Source organism: Saimiri boliviensis, chromosome 8, assembly GCF_048565385.1.
Source record: "Saimiri boliviensis isolate mSaiBol1 chromosome 8, mSaiBol1.pri, whole genome shotgun sequence".
Lineage (NCBI taxonomy): Eukaryota > Metazoa > Chordata > Mammalia > Primates > Cebidae > Saimiri > Saimiri boliviensis.
Window position 1 is genome coordinate 78,904,051 of NC_133456.1, and position 20,862 is coordinate 78,924,912.

The window sequence follows — 20,862 nt, forward strand, 5'->3', positions numbered from 1 at the left end:
GCAAATATCATATAAAGAAGATATTAATACCTGCATTTTCAGAAACTACAGCCTAAGACCTCTCAGACCATAAATTCAGGGCAAGGATTTCCATCCAGAGCTGTCTGCATTAAAATGCACATTTGTTCCCATTCTTCGATGCTGAAAGGTTAGGAGCCTTGGCTGTCCCTACTGCCCAGGTGCTACAAATCCTTCATGGAGCTGTTCTGTGCAACACTTTGGAATGCAAACTCCCTTGAGCAAGCACTTGTTTAGCATAGTTTCGCCAGTGGCCTGTCTGTCTAAGGTAGTCAGCGAATATTAAAATAGTCCTAACAATAAAATAACACTCAGTCAACCGTGTAGCCTTCTTCTGAGGGGGAGGAGAGTAGCTAACTCTCCCTAGAGGGCCTGAGAAAGATCAGTTTACAGGTTCCAGCATGGGGTGGGACCCTTCCTCCTTCCCCCATCTTGGCACTGGCACTTGATCTGGTGACCACCATCTCGCACTAGCCCACAGTTGGGTCAGAAAACGTTACAGAACTCCTCTCTGCCCCACCCGAAACATACTCAGCCCTTGCACTGACCTGGCTTCTGATTGGAGGCTGGTCACTTCGGATAATGACCTCCAGGACCCCACTATTGGTTACAGCCTGTTTGTATTATTCTTACGGCAACTCAAGACACCTACAGAGGGGTGTGAGAAAAAGTAAAAGACCAGTATTTTCACATCCCCAGGTACCAGAAACACAGAAGACTGGCAACCGCCACCTGAGTGGGCCCAGGGCTGGCATCTGCCCATGTTGCCATCTGGACAGGCTGCTCACCACAATGAGGGATCTTCTTCAATACATCGGTTGCTTCTTTGCCTTTTTCTCTACTGGGTTTTTGATTGTGGCCACCTGGACTGACTGTTGGATGGTGAATGCTGATGACTCTCTGGAGGTAAGAAGATAACTTCTTTTAGTGACTCATGCCAGTCCAAATTTTTGCTAAGTCCCAACTGCCATATACAACATTCAGTATCTTTACTAAGACTGATGATAGTAAAAATAGACAACATGGGCTATTTATTGAGTCTTTACATTATCAGCTCATTTAATCCTCATAGTTAACTTATGAGATAAGTCTTGTTATCCCACTAAACAGGTGAAGTTACTAAATAGTTCCTCTTTTTTTCTTAAGGATGAATTTATGCAAGGGTAATTAAATGATCTCTGCTACTGAGACCTCCAGAAATTCACATCTTCCATTGCTGCATATGTAAAATTGAAAAACATTTCAGTACCACCCTTTTTCAAAGGCAAATTTGTTACTCTTGATGACAGCATTAAGAATAGTGTGACAGACTCTTTTAAGGAACATTAATCTAAAACATTGAGTAAGAAAAATGCAAAGCATGCAAAACCTACTCAACTACATGCAATAGAAAAAAAAATGTTACCTAAATGATTTCAAAGTAAAAGAAAATATTCTGAGGGAGAAAATGTCTTTGCAGTGCATCCCAGTGTACAGGGGACAGACATGGAATTAAGAAATTCTCTCTTGAAAATGAGTTGCTGTCAGGAACTGACTACTAGGCAAGAGATAAGTGAGTAGGTTCACGTTTAAGGATTTTATTTTTTTCACTGGAGAAGTTCAGAAAGAAGTAATTTTGAAGTTAAAAAACATTACCTGTGACTATAGGAATCTGAGAGAGGCAGAATTGAGTAAAAAATCAAATCTTCAGATTTAGCTGCTATTCATTAATGAGGCTTAGGAAACTGCAGGTAAGAAAAAGAAACAGTATTTTAAGAGTTCAAAAAAAAAAAAAAAGAATATAGTGCAAAACAATTTGCTTTTTTTATGTACATCCTGAAGGGAACAATTTACCCTAGCAAATGCTGTCATGTCACCGCTATAAAGTTTAGGAAAGATACTCGAATGAGCTTCTATGTTTTTTATTCTAATTTTCTTTATTAAACTCTCACATTGGAGGTCCAAATGGAAAGTAATAATCATTCTATTTTTCTGTGCATTATGTTTGCTGTTCACTTTTTCTTGCTTTTAATTTTCCTCTGACTTCAACATGGCATTTCAAAACCAGTGGAGTTATGAATACCTCTTTAATGCTAGAAAGTTATATTTCAAAAAATTGTGATAGAATTGAACTACTGTAAAGGATGTCTGCTAAAAGTGAGCCCAGTGATGCATTTTATCTGGCCATGAATACATGCAGTGAATGAAATAAATGCCCTTTGAACAGTGCTCAGAGAAAAGTGTAGATTAAACGTTTGCCATTATCTAGACGGCCAGTGGTAGGTGATTAATATAGATTAACACAGAAATATGTTGAACTTGAGCAAAAAAATGTAAAATCTCGTCTAAAGGCATTGTTAAAATATTTTCTAAAACAATTTAAAAGTCCTTCTGTTTAAGCTGACATAATTACTAACTTCATTTGATAAGAAATAGTTTTAGAAAGGGTCAAACCTTTCTGAGAGAGAGATTGAGAGTCCTGGCATATACAGTGCCTTCTTCTCTCATTTTAGTATAACCGACCAATTTGCCATCTGTCCCATGAAAGAATACTTCTAGTTAAAATAGAATAGAATAAAATAGAATAGAATGAGCAGTCCAGGTTACACACCTCAAGTAAATCCTCGCTAACCTTGAACAATACTTAATATTTCTTAATTACCTTCTTATTTCTCATACTTAAAATGCACTGCTATAATATTCCCAAAGAAACCTTCACATTAGAACAGAAACCTTTTAACAAATCAGGCTCCCTTGCCTTTCAACAATGCCTTTAGTTGTCAGGGTTTTTTGTTGTTGTTGTTGTTGTTGTTGTTGTTTTGTTTTATTTTGTTTTTGTTTTTGTCTTTTTGAGATGGAGTCTTGCTGGGTCGCCCAGGCTGGTGTGGCTCGCTGCAACCTCTGCCTTCCGTATTCAAGCGATTCTCCTGCCTCAGCCTCCCGAGTAGCTGGGATTACAGGCACGCACCACCATGCCTGGCTAAATTTTGTATTTTTAGTAGAGACAGGGGTTTCAGCATGTTGGTCAGGCTGGTCTTGAACTCCTGACATCATGATCCGCCCACTTCGGCTTCCCATAGTGCTGGGATTACAGGCATGAGCCACCACCTCCTGGAAGCTGTTAATATTTTTAAAGAGACAGGAATTTCTTATAATAATTGCTACTTCAACAGGCCAGGATAGTTACATTATCCACAAATTTGAAGGTTTTGATACTCACCAGCTCAAGTACTCTTCTCTTTTCTTGCTCCCATCCTCATTTATATATCACCTTTGGTGGAGATAACAACTTTATGTTTTTATTTTTATTTTTTTCTAGATAGAGTCTCACTCTGCATTCAGGCTAGAGTGTACTGGTGGGATCATATAGTATTGTAAACTCGAACTTCTAGGCTCAAGTGATCTTCACACTTCAGCCTCCCTAGTAGCTAGGACTACAGGTGTATGCTCCACAACTGGCTAGTTTTTAAATTTTTTTGTAAGGACAAGGACTTTCTCTGCTCTCTTGGCTGATCTCCAACTCCAGGCCTCAAGTGATCCTCTTGCCTCAGCTTCCCGAAGTGCTTGCATTATGGGAGTGAACCCCCACAACAGCTCACTTTAAACAATCGTTGTACGAAAGACAATACAACAAGTGTTTTTTGTTGCTGTTTGTTTTTAGAAAAAAAAAAAAAAAGAGAGAGAGAGAGAATACCAATGGAAAATTTAAATTAAAAAAAAAGTATTATATTTTTCCTTTTTCTTTCTTTTTTTTTTTTTTTTTACTATTTTTGGATGATGTAGGCGTGGGAGTTAGAAGAAGAGTTCTATGGTTCAATTCAGTATAAAAAATACTAAACTTATGTCATGTAAAGGGAATTATGCTACTCCTCCTAGGAGAGAAAAAGATAAAGCAAAAATTGTTCATGCCTTCCAGGAGTTTACATTTGATTAGGAGAAAACAAAAATACACATGAAACTATAATAAAAGTCATAAATAAATTCATATTTTAAGAAAGAAATAAGCAAAGTATCATTGGGGCAGAAAATAGACAATAATTATTTCCTATCAGGGACACTGAAGCAGGTCTTATGAAAGAAAAGGCATGAGAGCAAAGCCTTGAAAGAATGTAAAGCATTTCAAAACGTAGAAAGGGCAGCAGGAGACTTTCAGATAAGCCGACAATGTGGCAAAAGCTCAAAGTGAAGAAAAGCTCGAGGCTTGTTAGAGGAGCAAAGTGAGTAACACAAAGCAAGAGGCAGAAAAAGCTCCTAATTCTTTTTGCCTACCACACTCTACCTACCTCAAATGAAGTTCTTTGTATTAGGTAAAAATGCTAGGAAAAAAAAATGGTGCAAAGAATTGCGATGTACACAACCGTAAATCAGTGACCAGAGGCCCTCAGCTACCATCCTGCTTTTGTCATTATTGATTCATCTGTGTCTGAGAAGACGGATGGGGAGAAGAGAATTTGGGTTTTGAGACTTTTCAAGCGTGTCTTTGCATCTTAACCCTTACTAACTGTCTTCTAGTACGCAAGTCACATTTCTTGTCTTTGGCTCAGTTTTTTCCATTATAAAATAAAGTTGAACTCAGTTGTTCAACTGAAGTCCTTTTCAGTCTCTCTCTCTCTCTCTCTCTCTCTCTCCCTGACTGTCTGCTACTCCATAGAGTTGGATACTCACTAAGGGACTGGTGGTGTCTGGTGCTTCCCCAGGCATTTCCATTGGAAATCTAATGGGCGTGTCCTCCATTTTTCTGTAACTTCAGACACTCTCCCTTCCTTCTTTCCAACTTTTTTCTCTTTTTCCATCATTTCTTTTTTCTGGTCTTCTTTTGTTTACTTCCCTTCTCTCTTTTCATCCCTTTTCTTACCTTCTTTCTTTCCCTCCTATCTTGTTCTTTTTCTTTCTTTCCCTTTCCCCTTCATCTCTTTATCCCTCCATGTCTCTGTCTTTTCTTTCTACCTTTTGTCATTTCACAAATATTTCTTGACAACTTCTGTATACTTGGCCCGATGGTGGGTACAGGGTTATGAAGTAGAATGAGATCAGGAGCCTCTCTAGGTTGCTCCCAGTGTAGTGAAAGGGCCAACAGGTGAACTGACAGTTATGGCATGATGTATCAGACGCTATGATAATGAAAACCCTAAATGGCTGACTCACTTGGTCTTGGATAACGAGTGAAGGCTCCCTAAAAGAAGAGATATCTAAACTAGGACTTGAAGATCAGGTGAGTGAGGCAGGAGAAGTAGGCAGTATTCCAAGTACAGAAAATAACAGGAACCATGATCAAGGAACAAGAGCACTGTATATTTGTGGTATTCTGTATATTTCATCATAGTATGAGTTTTGAGTTTAGAGAAAAGGATACGGGGGTTGGGTCATCAAGAGTTTCCCGTAGCATGTAAAATACAGATCTTATACCATAGGCAAGGGTTTGTAAGCAATGTGTGCATTTATTTTAGAAAGATTAATTGTTCTGGCTATATGTAGGGAGAAATCTGACAAGGTAAAATGAGGTATGGGGAGAAAAACTAGGAGACTTTTGTTATAGACCACAAGGGAAACAATGGTGGTCTCAATTTGAGTGGCAGCAAGCATGAAGAAATAAGAAATATGGGAAACTCAACAAATGTCAAATTTATGAGAGCTGTAATTGACTGCATGTGGGGAAGTAGGTGATGAAGAGACACAGTCAAAGTAAAAATCTGCCTTTCTGATCTGGGGCAATTGGAGGGATGGTGAAGTTAGTAACCAACAGCTTAAATGAATGAAAATTAGTGTTTATAAAGAAATCTTTATGGAGTAATGTCAACCATCCTACTATATTTTTTTTCTGCTTAGTTTATTATATAACAGTTAGAGGTAGGAACACAGTTCTTTACAGTGGAGAATTTTACAGATTTAACTTTATGTGAGAGGGACCTGAGGTTAAATCCCACCTTACCAGGCAGTGGCTGTATGAATTTAGACAGACTATTAAATAGCTATAAACCACATTTCCTCTTCAGTAATGAGTGAATAATAATAATACACACATCATAAGTTTCTTGTGAGAATTAAATGAGCTTGTGTATCTAAAGCATTTGCCACAGTAGCAGGCAAGAATGAATCCGCCAAAAAATGTTAGATGTATTATTGTCTATTTGCACTTTATTGGTTTGTTTTTGTTCTGGAGAAGGGAATGACATTTTGCATAATGTTCACTGAACAGAGAAATACAAGATTTAAATTCTATTCCTGTTTTTGGTATTGTTTCTCTTGAAGAAATTTTGTTTACTTCTCTAAGCTGGTTTTTTGTTTGTTTGTTTGTTGGTTGGTTGGTTTTTTTTTGTTTTTGTTTTTTGTTTGTTTTTTGAGAAGGAGTCTTTTTCTGTTGCCCAGGCTGGAGTGCAGTGGTGCCTTCTTGGCTCACTGCAACCTCCGCCTCCTGAGTTCAAGCAATTCTCCTGCCTCAGCCTTTCCAGAAGCTGGGACTATGGGCGCCTCCCACCATGTCCGGCTATTTTTTTTTTTATTTTTTGTAGAGATAGGGTTTTGACATGTTGGCCAGGCTGGTCTCAAACTCCTGACCTCGGGTGATCCACTCGCCTTGGCCTCCCAAAGTGATGGGATTACAGGTGTGAGCCACCCTCCCTGGTCACCCATTTTTATATTTAGATCTACTTCCTTTTTATCTGACCAGGGAAATAAGGCAGACAATAAGTCAAATAGTAAAGGTTATTTATCAAATGCTCACATTTGACAAGGAAAATAAATTATGAAATAATAACATTGTTAATATGTTAACTACAAGATATGTAATGCTTAATTATCTACACCAAAAAAATAGTTTCCTCGCACAGTTATTAACCTCTCAAATATAAAAAGGAAAAAATGTTTTCACAAGATTTTATTTTCAATTCATCTTTCTAAATTACTTATTAAGAACCTGCTATATGCCGAGCACTATTATGATTAAAACTTTATTACCTCAAAAGAAAGCGGCTGACATTAGTATTTATTTTATCTCTGTAATCAGGTTCTCTCCTGGGATTTCTATTTTCATTAACAATATTACAATTCTTTTAGACACAAAGTAAATATTAAAATTATTATATCCATCATGCTGGACATAACTGGATATAACTTTGATTATATACTTTTTTTTTAAACCTTCCAATTGATTTCAAACTCTTTCAGCAGATTTTTGAGGCTACACATATTTCCTTATTCATCTCATGATTTCCTAAGCACCTAGCACCGATGTACATGTAATGTGAACTCATGATACATTTACTCACATGAGTTGATAGAGCACCTAGTAACATACTTAGCACACTTGTTGAAAGAATGAATATATTGATAACATAATATGAGGTGATTGTTGAAAATTTCACATTGAACCTTAAATAAGAGGTATGTCTGTAATAAAATGACCACTTGTTTTTAAAAAGCAAGATTTCATATCTTGCTACAATTTAAATATTTTCAGGATATGTATTTGGCTCATTTTTAAAAATAATGCAATAAAAATCTGATTCTTGGGATATCTAATACGGTTGATGAAGAGTATATTCTGGACTGGAGAATGTGGCTTTTGCATGTTGCTTTCAAGAGATAAATAAACAGGCCGGGCGCGGTGGCTCAAGCCTGTAATCCCAGCACTTTGGGAGGCCGAGGCGGGTGGATCACGAGGTCGAGAGATCGAGACCATCCCGGTCAACATGGTGAAACCCCGTCTCTACTAAAAATACAAAAAATTAGCTGGGCATGGTGGCACGTGCCTGTAATCTCAGCTACTCAGGAGGCTGAGGCAGGGGAATTGCCTGAACCCAGGAGGCGGAGGTTGCGGTGAGCCGAGATTGCGCCACTGCACTCCAGCCTGGGTAACAAGAGCGAAACTCCGTCTCAAATAAATAAATAAATAAATAAATAAATAAATAAAGAGATAAATAAACAAAAAAATTAGAGAATAAAGCAATTAATAATTTGTATTATTTCACTCAACATAAATTGTGATCTTTATAACTGGGCAATAATCATTATAAGGTTGTAATGTCATACTTTTAAAAGGAAAACATTTTAACATATGTAACAATTTAAAAATATTAGAATAGAAATATTTGGAAGTTCAGATACATAACTTAGGTCTTATACCTGTGAAGAGCACAAAATTTTATTTTTCTACTAAGTTTGCATTATCCAATTTCTTATGATTTATACATTTAGCCAGTACTCCAAAATAACCAGAGTTAAAACAAATTTTAGCAGATAAACTCATGTTTTTCTTTCACATCTTATAAATATAGGATATAGAGTAAGAAGAAAAGGTAACACTGATTATGATTATTTTAGTCTTGCTCCCTCATGTTTATTAAAGCCTGTATTGACTTCATTTAGACCCTGGAATAGTTAAGACATATAAAATAAAACATAAAAGTAAAATGTTCAAAATCTTAGTTAAAAATTTTAAATGCATTTATGTTAAAATTGAAAATGTTTCCATTTCTAGTAGTAAAACATTATTTACTACAATGTTATTAAAACTTTTGCATCTTAATAAATATATCTAAGTAAGTACTAAGTAGGTATCTAAGTAGGAAAGTTACGTCTTCAATGTTAAAATATATCAGCTCAGGGATGGTAAAGTGGTATGAAAATTTTAAATACTTATAATTTGTATATGCAAGGTGTTTTTTTTAAATAATATATCTTAATGGGTTATTTTGGTTGTCTCTGTACATTTATAATCTTAATGCATATGGACAAAGAAAAATCTTTTTTGATAGTGGTTAACCAAGAATAAACATTTACAAAATCTACCGCATATATTTACTCTCCAGTTAGATAGATAGATAGATAGATAGATAGATAGATAGATAGATAGATGATAGATAGATAGGTAGATAGGCAGATAGATAGATAGATAGATAGATAGATAGATAGATAGATAGATACACACATAATTTTCTATGTTACTGGAGAAGAAATAAATACCAAACACTGTTGAATGTCTCTAATTCTCACGTATTTGTGAGTGTTTCTAATTCTCAAAAGTTATATAAAAAGATAAGGCAGGTAAAATTGTTGCTGCTTATGTTTCAAGATTATTAAGAGAAACTGGGAAAGACTAGCATGGAGAGGTCTTAATGGGAGACTGCTACAGAGACCAGACTAAGAAAACCCAGGTTCAAGTACCTCATTTATGCCACTATAAATCAAACAAAAAGAATCATCATCTCTATGGTTTCCTAACACTTTTAAGTGACATCCTACTCATTTGTAGTACTGTAGTAAACACTTTCCAAGCCAGTTGAGTAGACAAAGTCCAGAATGACACTAAATCAATGTAAGCTCTTCAGTCTAAATCATAATGCTTTGGCTTCCGGATTTAGCTATTTTTGTTGATTTAGTCAAGTAGAATTTCACATATTAAGCCACAACTGTGCATGTAATAGTCACTTTCTATTCCAAATTTCCAATAAGAGTTAAATGCATTGATTGAAACACTGAGATTTTCTTATCCTCAATAAACATTTATTAAGCACCTATTATGTACCAACATTAAGAGGCTGTATGCTCCTTGAAGCCAGCTGCCATATTTGTCTTAATCATTGCAGTATCTCCAGCATTAATATGGACAGCATGTTGACTAGTAACAGGCATTTAATGAATATAGTTTTAAGAATGACAGATGCCCTAAATGCACATATAAAAGATAATGCAGTATTTCAAGGACTATAATAATATGGACAAATTCCTGTGGGATTGCAGGGTAGAATGTGATAAATGCCAGCTAGAGAGACTTGGGTGGCGGGGAAGCTGATGAAAAATCAGAAGTCTTTAAAATGGGGCTTGAATAATAAGTAGAAGTTTGACAGGTTGAAAGCAAGGAAAGTTATTCTCATTAGTATAATTAGTATGTACCAGGAGGAGAAAACTCAAATGCCTTAAGGAACCAAGTACCAACATTCATGAGAAGCAGATTGGGTAGGATCTGTGGGGAACCTGGTGAGCACAAGCCCCTCCTAAATGGGAGCAGCCACTCCTTTCTTGCTAATTGTTGCTTTGTGAGACTGGTGAGTTCAGGTACCCAGACTGACCAAGTTTCCAAGGGGAGCCTGAAATCTGAACTTTTCTGTAACATCTCTACACTTTAACTACTGGCAACTAATTAAGAGATTTTTTTTTTTGCTTTCCTCAAGCTTGTGATTTCTGCTTTGTTGTCATACCTTAAATAAATAAACCTACTTCTCCCCATTTAGGAAATAACCCACTCTTCACTTTTAGGAACAATAGATATTCATTGAAACAACATACAGATTAGCACTGTTTTAATGTTATTTATTAATATATAAATTGGATGTTAGGAGAAATGAAATCCTCTATTTCAGACAAGTCTGTCAGATTAAAAGTTATTACTTAATATTTGCATTTTTTAACCTTTAAGAAAGGTTAACAGTAGTATTTTAAACATCAACCTCTTTCTTAAGAACCCTGTCTTAAAATGTTCAAGAACTTAGACTTGCTTGCCTTCAAGTTTCCAATAAGCCATTTTATCACAGAGGAATAAGTAAATGAAGAACATAAATTATACCAGAGAACGTTCCTAAATTTGATAAAAAACGTGAAAAATTTTAACCTTGCCTTTTGTACACAAAGGCACCTTTAAGGGTGTCTCCAGTAAGTGCTATATTAACACAGAAGTTTAGTTAATTACAGCCACTATTCTCACGTACCTTAACTGAGTGTGAATACCAAGCAATCTAATAGTGTGCCCCTGAGCATTAATACCTAATGAAATTGGATTCCTTGTTTTCTCTAATGAGCTCATTGCTTTTCTAAATGTGGTCATTGTGGGTAAATGATCAATAGCCTTGAAAGTGATACCACTACTGAATTATTCTGGCAAGATAGAAATACTCTTATTAGTGTAAAATAAGAATTTTTGAATATGCATATCAGATCACTTTCTAAACAACATCACATATAACAGGAAGGACCATCGTAGGCTAGCTTGTTTCAGTGGCTGGCTTAGAGAGTAAGAAACTGTGGACAGTCGCTGTCTGATTTACAGTGGTTTCAAACTCCTATCACCTAGCTTGAGTTAAAGTGAACTGGATCCAGTGTGTTCCTGTTGATTAAGAGACGGAGGGGCAGTCAGCTTTGTGAAGGTCTGTTTTCTGTTATGCTACAGCAGGTTCTGTATAAACCATCTCTATTATACTTGTTTCCTAGGGCTGCCATAACAAATGACCATTAACTCGGTGGCTTAACAAAAGGTAGCTTTATTCTCTCACAGTTCTGGAGGCTAGAAGCTTACAATCAAGAAGTTTGCAAGGCTGCATTCCCCCTGAAAGTTCTGGAAGGATCTGTTCCTAGCCCCCTTCCAGCTTCTGGTGGCTCTAGGCATTCCTTGACTTGTGGCTATATCCCTCCAGTCTCTCTGCCTCAGAGGTCACATTGCATCCTTCTTTTCTGTCTGTTTACTGCATGTACCTCTTGTAATGAAATTTGTCATTAATTTACAGCCCACCTGGATAACTCAATATGATCTCCTAATCTCTATGTCCTCAGTTACATCTTCAAAAATCATTTTTCCAAATAAGTTCATATTCTGGGGGTAAGAATATGGACGTATCTTTCTGAAGGCTGCCATCTTTCTCCATCTTCACTGTGGTTAGTTCATAAAGTCCAGTATAGTCACTGCTCAAGTCATTATGATGTTTAAGCACTTTACTACTACTATTTTTATTTATTGAGCATATTGTTTATATTGCATATATATTTATAATTTTTAATTCTTATAACCATCTATCATTACCTTCTGTATACAGATAAGGAGATTGAGGATCAAAAAAGGTAAGATCTTGTCCAAGGTTGCAAAATAGATAGTAAGAGTGTCAATCTATATTTAATATTTAATGCATATATAAATTTAATGTCTATGTAATGCCCGTTAAAGTTAGATGTTCACATTCTTTAGAAATTTATGCATTAAATTTTATAGAATAGCTGTTTATCATTAGATTTTTTTGGTCTCTGTGTCACACAGGGTCATATAATCCTCCAGAAAGTCCAAGGTATTGCTTCCAGCTTAAACCTAAGGAAGAGCATGCCAAAATGAAGTTTTGCAGAATAATAGCCTTGGGATGAGGTTCAAATTAGGGCTTACTTCACCCAAAGCTATCATCCAATGCCCAATTCTGGATGATTTATCTTAAAATGAATTTGGAATTCTTTTGTAAAAATTGTTTTTAAACATTTTTAACTGTTTTAACAATTTTTTAGCACATATGCAATTTTTAATGGGGTACATAGAAATGTTTTGATACAGAGAATGTATAGTGATCAGATTAGGGTAATTAGCATACCCATCATCACAAACATTTATATTTTTTGTTGAAAACATTAAATATCCTTCTTCTAGCTATTTGAAATTATATCACTGTTAACAATAGTTAGCCTAAGTGCTATAGAACAGGGGTCCACAACCCCCGGGCCACAAATCAGTACTAGTCCGTGACCTGTTGGGAACTGGGTTGCACAGGAGGAAGTGAGCAGTCGACATGTGAGCATTACCATCTAAGCTCTGCCTTCTGTCAGATCAGCAGCAGTGTTAATTTCTCATAGGAGTGCAAACCCTACTGTGAACTGCACATGTGAGGGATCTAGGTTGCATGCTCCTTATAAGCATCTAATGCATGATGATCTGAGCTGGAACAGTTTCATCCAAAACCATCCCCAACCCCATACCCCTTGGTTTCATGGAAAAAATGTATTGCATGAAACCGGTTCCTGGTGCCAAAAAAGGTTGAGGGCCACTGTTATGGAACACTAGACCTCATTCTCCTTATCTAGTTGTAATTTTGTATCTCTTAGCACATCTCTCTTTACTGCCTGCCCCCTACCCTTCCCAGCCTTCAGTATCCTCTGTCCTACTTTTTACTTCTATGCGGTCAACTTTTTATAGTTTCCACATATGAATGAAAACATGCAATGTTTAACTTTCTATTCCTGGATTATTTCATTTAACATTATGTCCTTCAGTTCCATCCATGCCGACTTGAATAAACGAATTTCATTTTTAATGGCTGAATAGTATTCCTTTGTGTATATATGGCACATTGTATTTATCCATTGCTCTGTTGTTGGATATCTAGGTTGACTCCATGTCTCGGTTATTGTAACTAGTGCCACAAAGAGCACAGAGGTGCAGATATACTGATTTACTTTACTTTGAATAAATGCCCAATAGTAAGACTTGTTAGATGATAAAAAAAAAATGGGTTTTAAACACACTGCAGTGATTAGGAGCACACACATACTGCTGTGTTTGAGTCCTGTTTCCTCCATTAACTATGATTTCTTGGGGTTATCACTTAACTTTCCTGTGCCCCAATTTTCTCATTTTTAAAATGGATGATAAGTAATATCCCTTAAGGTCCCTTAAGAAATAAGCAAAATAATAATATGCTAAATAGTAACTGCTTCATGGTATAGACTCAGTCTAGAAAAATTATAACCAATTATAAGTATTTTACATATAAAGTAGTAAGAGGTACCACATTCAGAATTGTGATGAAGTTGCTAGCAGTAGAATTTTATTTGTCACATAACACAGCTTCAAAAAACAGCATGGGGCAGAGAGTTTCATAGTGCATGTCTTCCTGACTATTATTTTATTTTGCAAAGCAAAATGTTTTTATGGCTTTTTTCTCCCTACACGAATTTAACCCTTTTTCTTTGCATTCCTCTTCCCACCCTGCTCTGTTACTTATTCTTTTTTGGGGAAAAATTAAGTTTTTGTTTTCCAAGGTAATTCATAGTTAAACTTTACTAAACTGTTCCCAGATAGACAAGGTAATTTGAATCCATAACTGAGTCAGAGGAAACAATTGTATTAGCTCTGTTCCACATGCCTGAGCTCTAACAGGAACACCTGAAAGTATTTTCTGTTGGCATGTTTACGATTCTAAGAAATCCATTGTGACTTACAGTTGGTAGATAAAGTATGAGAAGGTTCAGGGCACTGGTACCTTTTAGCTCTAAGTGGATGCTTAGAGTTATCTGCACATCATTTCCAAATAAAAACGGTTTACAGTTGTCGAGTTGTGTGAAATTAATGCTCAATTTGTATACCTCCATTACATAGCTTAAACATCTGTAATATATCATGGAGCAAGAAATAAGACTTGGGGACTTTATATTTTATTTACTGGCATATTTTCATTTAGTAGTTTTCTTTGCTAATTATTTTAAATTTATCTACTTCATATGTAAAGATAATATTTTTCTTCATGGAACTCAGTATTCATGATAAAGAAACAATATATATTTCTAATAGACTCAAGATGTCAACAGTTATCTATTGTTATATGGGTTTTTTTTTTGGTGAGTAAATGTCAGCATAGAGAAATGAAATAATATTTTTCCATAACCAATGTTGGAAGCAGCCATAGATACTTAAATATATTTAGTTATGGTTTTATCTCTTCTGGCCGTGACTTATTTATCTACCTCCACCCTACATGAGGAAGTAGATTCATGTCCTGGTCCAGAAAGGCTTTAATTGTCAGTACTTAAAAGAAAATATTTTAAAATGCATTGTTTGTTGTAAACAAAATTCTGATCACCTGTGTAACCACTTACTTTGCTATCAAACACAACAGTCAACTTCTCCCTTTGATCAAGGGCAGCTGAAGTGCGCCTGCATGAATTGTTTCACACGGCGTCTTCTCTAACATCTAGGTGAGCACAAAATGCCGAGGCCTCTGGTGGGAATGTGTCACAAATGCTTTTGATGGGATTCGCACCTGTGATGAGTACGACTCTATACTCGCGGAACATCCCTGTACGTATGCCTTAGCCCTCCCTGCTTGCCAGGAAGGATAAGAGACAGAAAACTGAGTTCAGGTTTCCATTTTGTGCTTCGTTTTCTACTGTACTATAATAAAGCTTGGTCCAGTTTGAAATGGTTCAATTAGAAATTGAGTTCATCTTAAAATGTGAATGGAAATACATGCTTTAGCACATTTTCTCTTTTCTCATATATTTGTAAATTTCTTGAGGGTAAAAATATTAACGTATTCATCTCTGCTATCCCCTAACAGGCCAGGCATAGTGCCTCATACACAGTAGACTTACAGTACATGGTTTTTAAATTAAAATGAATTATTTAGGTTGCTGTAATTTCATGATTAGTCTGGACAGGTTAAGTGAAATGTATTTCAGAGATGTTTTAAGCAACGACTTAGTTCAAATAGAAAAGTTTATAATTATTTCAATTAGAGGCTTGCTAAGAAAGAAAGAGGTGAAGATACAGTGGCCGAGATAGAAAGGGGTAGACAGCCAGAGAGTGAGACATAAACTATGGGAATCAGTAGAAGAAAACATCAACACATGTGACACACTGTTAGAGGCCATATTAAAGCCAGCTCCCTTATCTTCCCTACTTTTCGGTTTAAATTATCATTAAGGCCAGGTGCAGTGGCTCACACCTGTTATCCTAGCACTTTGGGAGGCTGAGGCAGATGGATTACTTGAGGTCAGGAGTTCAAAACCAGCTGGCCACCATGGTAAAACCCCATTCCTACTAAAAAATACCCCCAAAAAATTAGCTTGGCATGGTAGTGAGCACCTGTAATCTAGCTAGTTGGGAGGCTAAGGCAGGAGAATTTCTTGAACCCAGAAGGTGGCAGTTGCAGTAAGCTGAGATTGTACCACTACACTCTAGCCTGGGAGACAGAGCAAGACTCCATCTTAAAATAATAAAATAAAATAAAACATAGTTACATGTTAGCAGAGCTCACATTGCTATGAATAATGAAATCTCTTATATTTAAAAGTCTTATTGTTGATTCACTCAATCCTTCTCCATAGTTTTTATTTTTTTTATTTAAGAAAAAAACACCAGTTCTGTTATGAAAGCAAAGTGGTTTTAGTCTCTTTCAAAGCAAATGATGGGTGATGGTACCATAAGCCAACTTCTTTTCTCAAGATAAATAAAAAGTTAAAACCCTGGAATGTGACTTTTCACCTGAACAGCTATTTCAGTCCCGCGGAAAGCACTTAAAAAGAGTAGTGCTCTAAAATTCTTCGTCTGCTATTTAAAAGTTTGGTGCCTGGAACATCTTTTAAAACATAATTCATAAGTCCTTTGTTTTATTTTTGTTAAAAAAAAAAAAGATTCTCTTGGTTCTTCTTCTTTTCCCCTCTCTGTGCTAACCTCGTTCTACCTACAAAGAAACACTGTTTGCTGAACAGGAATGAACATTTATCCTGTTCTAAAACTTCGTTAAAATGGATTTTAATTCATAGGCTGAGAAGAAAACGAAAGATGAAGTATTTCGAACTTTTAAATACTGTTATATACATTTATGCAAGAATAAAATATAATAACTCATAAGCTGACTACATAGAGGAAACTACTGTTTATATTTAAATATGTTCCTTTTTCATCTTTGACCTATGCTATCACATTTCCCTTTTTTAACCTAGTACTTTCAAATAATACACTAAAGACTCATTACTTTTCGTTAAGAACTTCCACCACATTTAAAGACAGCAGAGATGAAAATGTACCCTAGGAAAATGACATATCTATACCCTCTAGGTTAGGATGTTACCTATGAGGAAGTAGGATTTTAGTTTTACTTTTTGCTGTCTTTCATACAACTACAATTAGATAACTCTTTTCACTGTCCTACAGACTTAAGGTGTTTAATCCAGACAAATATGTTTGTCATGGCTCCAGCTGATGTAGATAATTTGAGTCCCCACAAATCAGCATATTAACACTATTCTGGCAGTCAAATCTCACATGATCCCAGAAAAAGAAATTTATCACTGACCAGCATGACCTATCTGCTTTTAGGACTCCCTTCCTGGAGCCAGGCTGGCCATGGGGCCTCTGGTCCACCTCATAGGCTCTTAAGAGACCCTACATGTGGGATAGGAGTTGGAGAGTTCCAAAGGGAAGAAGACCTAGGCCCACGAGAGTTTGAATGAGTTCAGACGGCCCTATTCTGATGATATTGTTGGCCCCAGGTAGCACTGTGTTCCAAACGGTACTTGAAAAATTTCAAGGGAGGCCATTCAAAGAACAAGAACCTTTTGGCTTAGGGCACAGAGTAGGAAGCCTACTTATGTATGCTATTTAGTGATCAAGAAGATATGTTGAAATAGTAATATTATCCAATGGGTTACGTATTTTTCTCTTTCCTCAATTTTGAGAAAAATGAGTTTTAGATTTGGAACATTTAAATTTTTTGTAATAATGCTAAATTTTGAGATTTTGTGAATTCTGTTTTAGAAACAAATATTCATATATATTAATAAGATAATGATAAATAGTATGTTTATTCATGAGGTAGGGGCTGATTTTATGCATTGATTTTTCTCTCTCAGATGCATCATAATTTTTTTAAATTTTAAGTTAAGGAATATTGGCTGCATTTTTGCAAGCAACATATTCCCAGTTAAGCCCTAAAGTTACCTACCACTGGAGAAAAAGAATTTAAAATACAAGGAAACCCCATATCAATATGAAAATAAAACGTAATTGCTGTACCATAAAAGGAACAAATTTTATTACTCTTCTCCATCAGTCAGCTAGAATAGTAATAATTCTGACTTCAGTTAATTAAACTTCTATTTAAGATACAATTTCCCTAAGTTGAGCTCAGCATAACTGTAACTCAGAGTTCAGGAGGCTTTCACAGTTGAAGATGCTTCTACTGCAGAAGATAATTACTACTATTCTACTTTCATCTTCCTGATCTTTTCTTTCCTGGACTGTCTACCATATATTCTTATTGCCTGTAGCTTTAAAATATGGTCATTTGACAATGCAAGGTTGAAGGCTTAATATGCAATATTGGCCAAGAAGAGTCATGATTTAAATCCCTGAAAGAGAAAATGATCTAATTTCCAGAAATACCCTTCTACTTAATAGCACAAACTAACTCTCCTTCTTCTGAAGATCTCCTGATGGGTTCTACTATGCTGAATCGGCAAAAGAAAAAATAGTCTTGAAATATTTTATTCTACTATGCTGTGTCAAATTTTAACTAATTATTATTTTTCAATAAAATTTAAAACAATTATAATGATTTATTCAATATTTATTGGGAAATTTTTGTAGAACAGATATGCTACCTTTGATTCAGCAATCAGCTACAATATTTGTGAATGAGACATTTTCTAGAGCATAAGGCAAAAAGGAAAACATTTCTTTATTCCCCACTATCTACCAGAATGCTATCTGCTAGTATACCAACAAAACTAGTAGTAAACAGTGCTTAAGCAAGCAATAATGTCAATAATCGAGTAGTTTTTAGTTTTATGAAAACGTTAGAGGTACTCATGTCCAAGTTCATACAAATGTAAAGTCTGACTTTTCCCAGTGGGTGTGTGTTAATGTTCCCTAGCTGTCTGATTTTTTTTGCTATGTCTCTATGAGTTAATATGTTTCCTTCCTCTGACTCTGCTTTAACCATATGCCCTGGTCTTCCAGTGAAGCTGGTGCTAACTCGAGCGTTGATGATTACTGCAGACGTTCTAGCTGGGTTTGGATTTCTCACCCTGCTCCTTGGTCTTGACTGCGTGAAATTCCTTCCTGATGAGCCGTACATTAAAGTCCGCCTCTGCTTTGTTGCTGGAATCACGCTACTAATAGCAGGTACTGGTCTGGCTGGATTAGCAATACGGGTAGGGAGACTCCGCTAAGGACTTGAAGTAAAGGAGTGTGTTGCTCTGAAGCTGCTCATTTTCGGATTATACGTGGCTTCCTTTTCTAGATTGAAAAACTGAAGATCACATCTACCAGCACTGCTGACTTTAGTTTTGAAGTCAGGTAATTCGTCTTTTGTTACTATCTCAGAACAAAGTATGAAGCCCTCAGGCCAGGTGCGGTGATTCACGCCCGTAATCTCAGCACTTTGGGAGGTCAAGGCAGGTAGATCACTTGAGGCCAAGAGTTTCAGACTAGCCTGGCCAACATGGTGAAACCCCGTCTCTACTAAAAATACAAAGCCAGGAATTGTGGCATATGCCTGTAGTCCCAGGCACTCGGGAGGCTGAGGCAGGAGAATCGCTTGAACCCGGGAGGTGGAGGTTACAGTAAGCCGAGATTGCACCACTGAACTCCAGCCTGGGTGACAGAGCAAGACTTCATCTCAGAAAAAAGAAAAGGGGGAAAAAAAGCTCTAAAACTGTGTTTCAGCCATTTAGAAAGTTATGTAACTTCATTTTTAAAAATAATTTATTTTGTAATTGTTACTGAAGTTAAAATCCTAAAGTAACCCCAAACATCTACCTCCTTACCTGTACCCACTTCTACCAACTCCATCAACTCTTGTTAGCAATAAACTAAAAATCGTACCAAGGCCTATGTTAAACTTTTCCCATGTGCTAACCCATCTGTTTATTATTGTAACAATAAACATATCATATTGGTATTCCCACTTAAGACGCAGATAAAGAACTGAAGTTCTGAAGGCTTCAAGTGTGGCTATAATAAATCAAAAAGCACTTAAAGTAGCATTTATTAGTGAAACAGCAAAACTGATACTTTATTCAGGTCTACCTTCAACTTCAAAGCTTAGTCCTCTTCTTTCACAATATAATGTCTTCTTCTTGTCTGTTAGCAGGAAAAATCTTGTCTGTTAACAAAGCGAATATAAGTGGGAGCCTGACCAGGCAGTGTGGGGTAGTAAATCAATACGGAGTTTGGAACTAAAAACCCCTGGAGATATGTATATGTGATATCTTCACCCATGTCTCTGTTTCCTGATCTGCAAAGGAGCATGAAGCTAAGGTAGTAACATGTACCCTGAATTGCTATAGTGAAGATTCAGTGTGGCCACAGCAAACTCTTAGCTGACTGCCTAACCCTTTATATGCTCAAAACTTGGGCCTCCCTGATTTTTTACACAGAAATGTTGAGTCAACATCCTAATAATCCTCAGATTGTATTATAAAGTTATAAAAATTTAGAATTCTTCCCCTCTTTAAGCCATTTATTTCATTATCTAGCCCACTGACAGCATAAAACTTTTTGATATATAATGTATTTTAACAGATTTAAACATCATTTAATCTAATTATTTATGGTTATACAGTTTTGTTCCAGAATACTTTTGAGACATAATCAGTAAATACCAGTCTTACATAAAACAACAAAACAAATAACATTAATAAAATAAGTCACAGAAAAAAATCCTGATAGGAATGACTGAAGAAATAACTAAATTAACAGACAAAGCATGTCCTAAACTTTGGAAACATTATTCAGAATTAGTGTACTATAAAATTTATTTTTTAAAGTCTATAATCAGTTTTGAGGTTTTAGAAAACGAATTTCTATCTAACTGAAAACTGCAGATAATGGTATTATAGAAAAGCTTTTGCAATTTATACTGCATTTTCTAAAGGTTATATGTGCATTATCTGGTCCTTCTTAAAGTTCTTACATCAAACAATTAGGAGAAGAATGAAGTTAAATAGTGATTTAAGTAGATATCTCAGACTCTCTAGGGAAAAAATTTAAATATTTTTGGAAACTATATATTTTATTTTATTATTTTGTTTAGATTTGGGAAAGACAAATATATCTATATTTTATCTCATTAGATAGTGAAACAACTCTGGAAAGTAATTTGAAGAAATTCTTTGTGAACACGTGAATCTAATTTGGCATGGAGTAACAGAATTTTGAAATAAAGGGAAAGCAAGATCCAGTTATTTCGGGGTTGGTGGGCAAGATCTTGATCTTAATAACTAAAGTTGGTATAACTTCAGGATATCATACATTCAGAAGTAAATAACTGAAAACCCAACTCAAGCAGGCTTAGACAATATATAGATTACTGATTTCTTCTAACTACCTTCTGCTAGGCA

At 35.9% G+C, this 20,862-nt stretch overlaps 1 protein-coding gene across 1 annotated transcript in view; it reads left to right on the plus strand.

Moving 5' to 3' along the window:
• Window positions 1-397: 397 nt before the first annotated feature.
• Window positions 398-20,862, plus strand: part of CLDN16 (claudin 16) — a 30,508-nt gene continuing 10,043 nt past the window's right edge. The window contains exons 1-3 of the mRNA XM_003927014.4: window positions 398-924; window positions 14,713-14,815; window positions 18,479-18,643. Coding sequence (XP_003927063.1) covers window positions 601-924; window positions 14,713-14,815; window positions 18,479-18,643 — 592 coding nt within the window. The 5' untranslated portion in view covers window positions 398-600. The remainder of the gene's footprint in view (window positions 925-14,712; window positions 14,816-18,478; window positions 18,644-20,862) is intronic.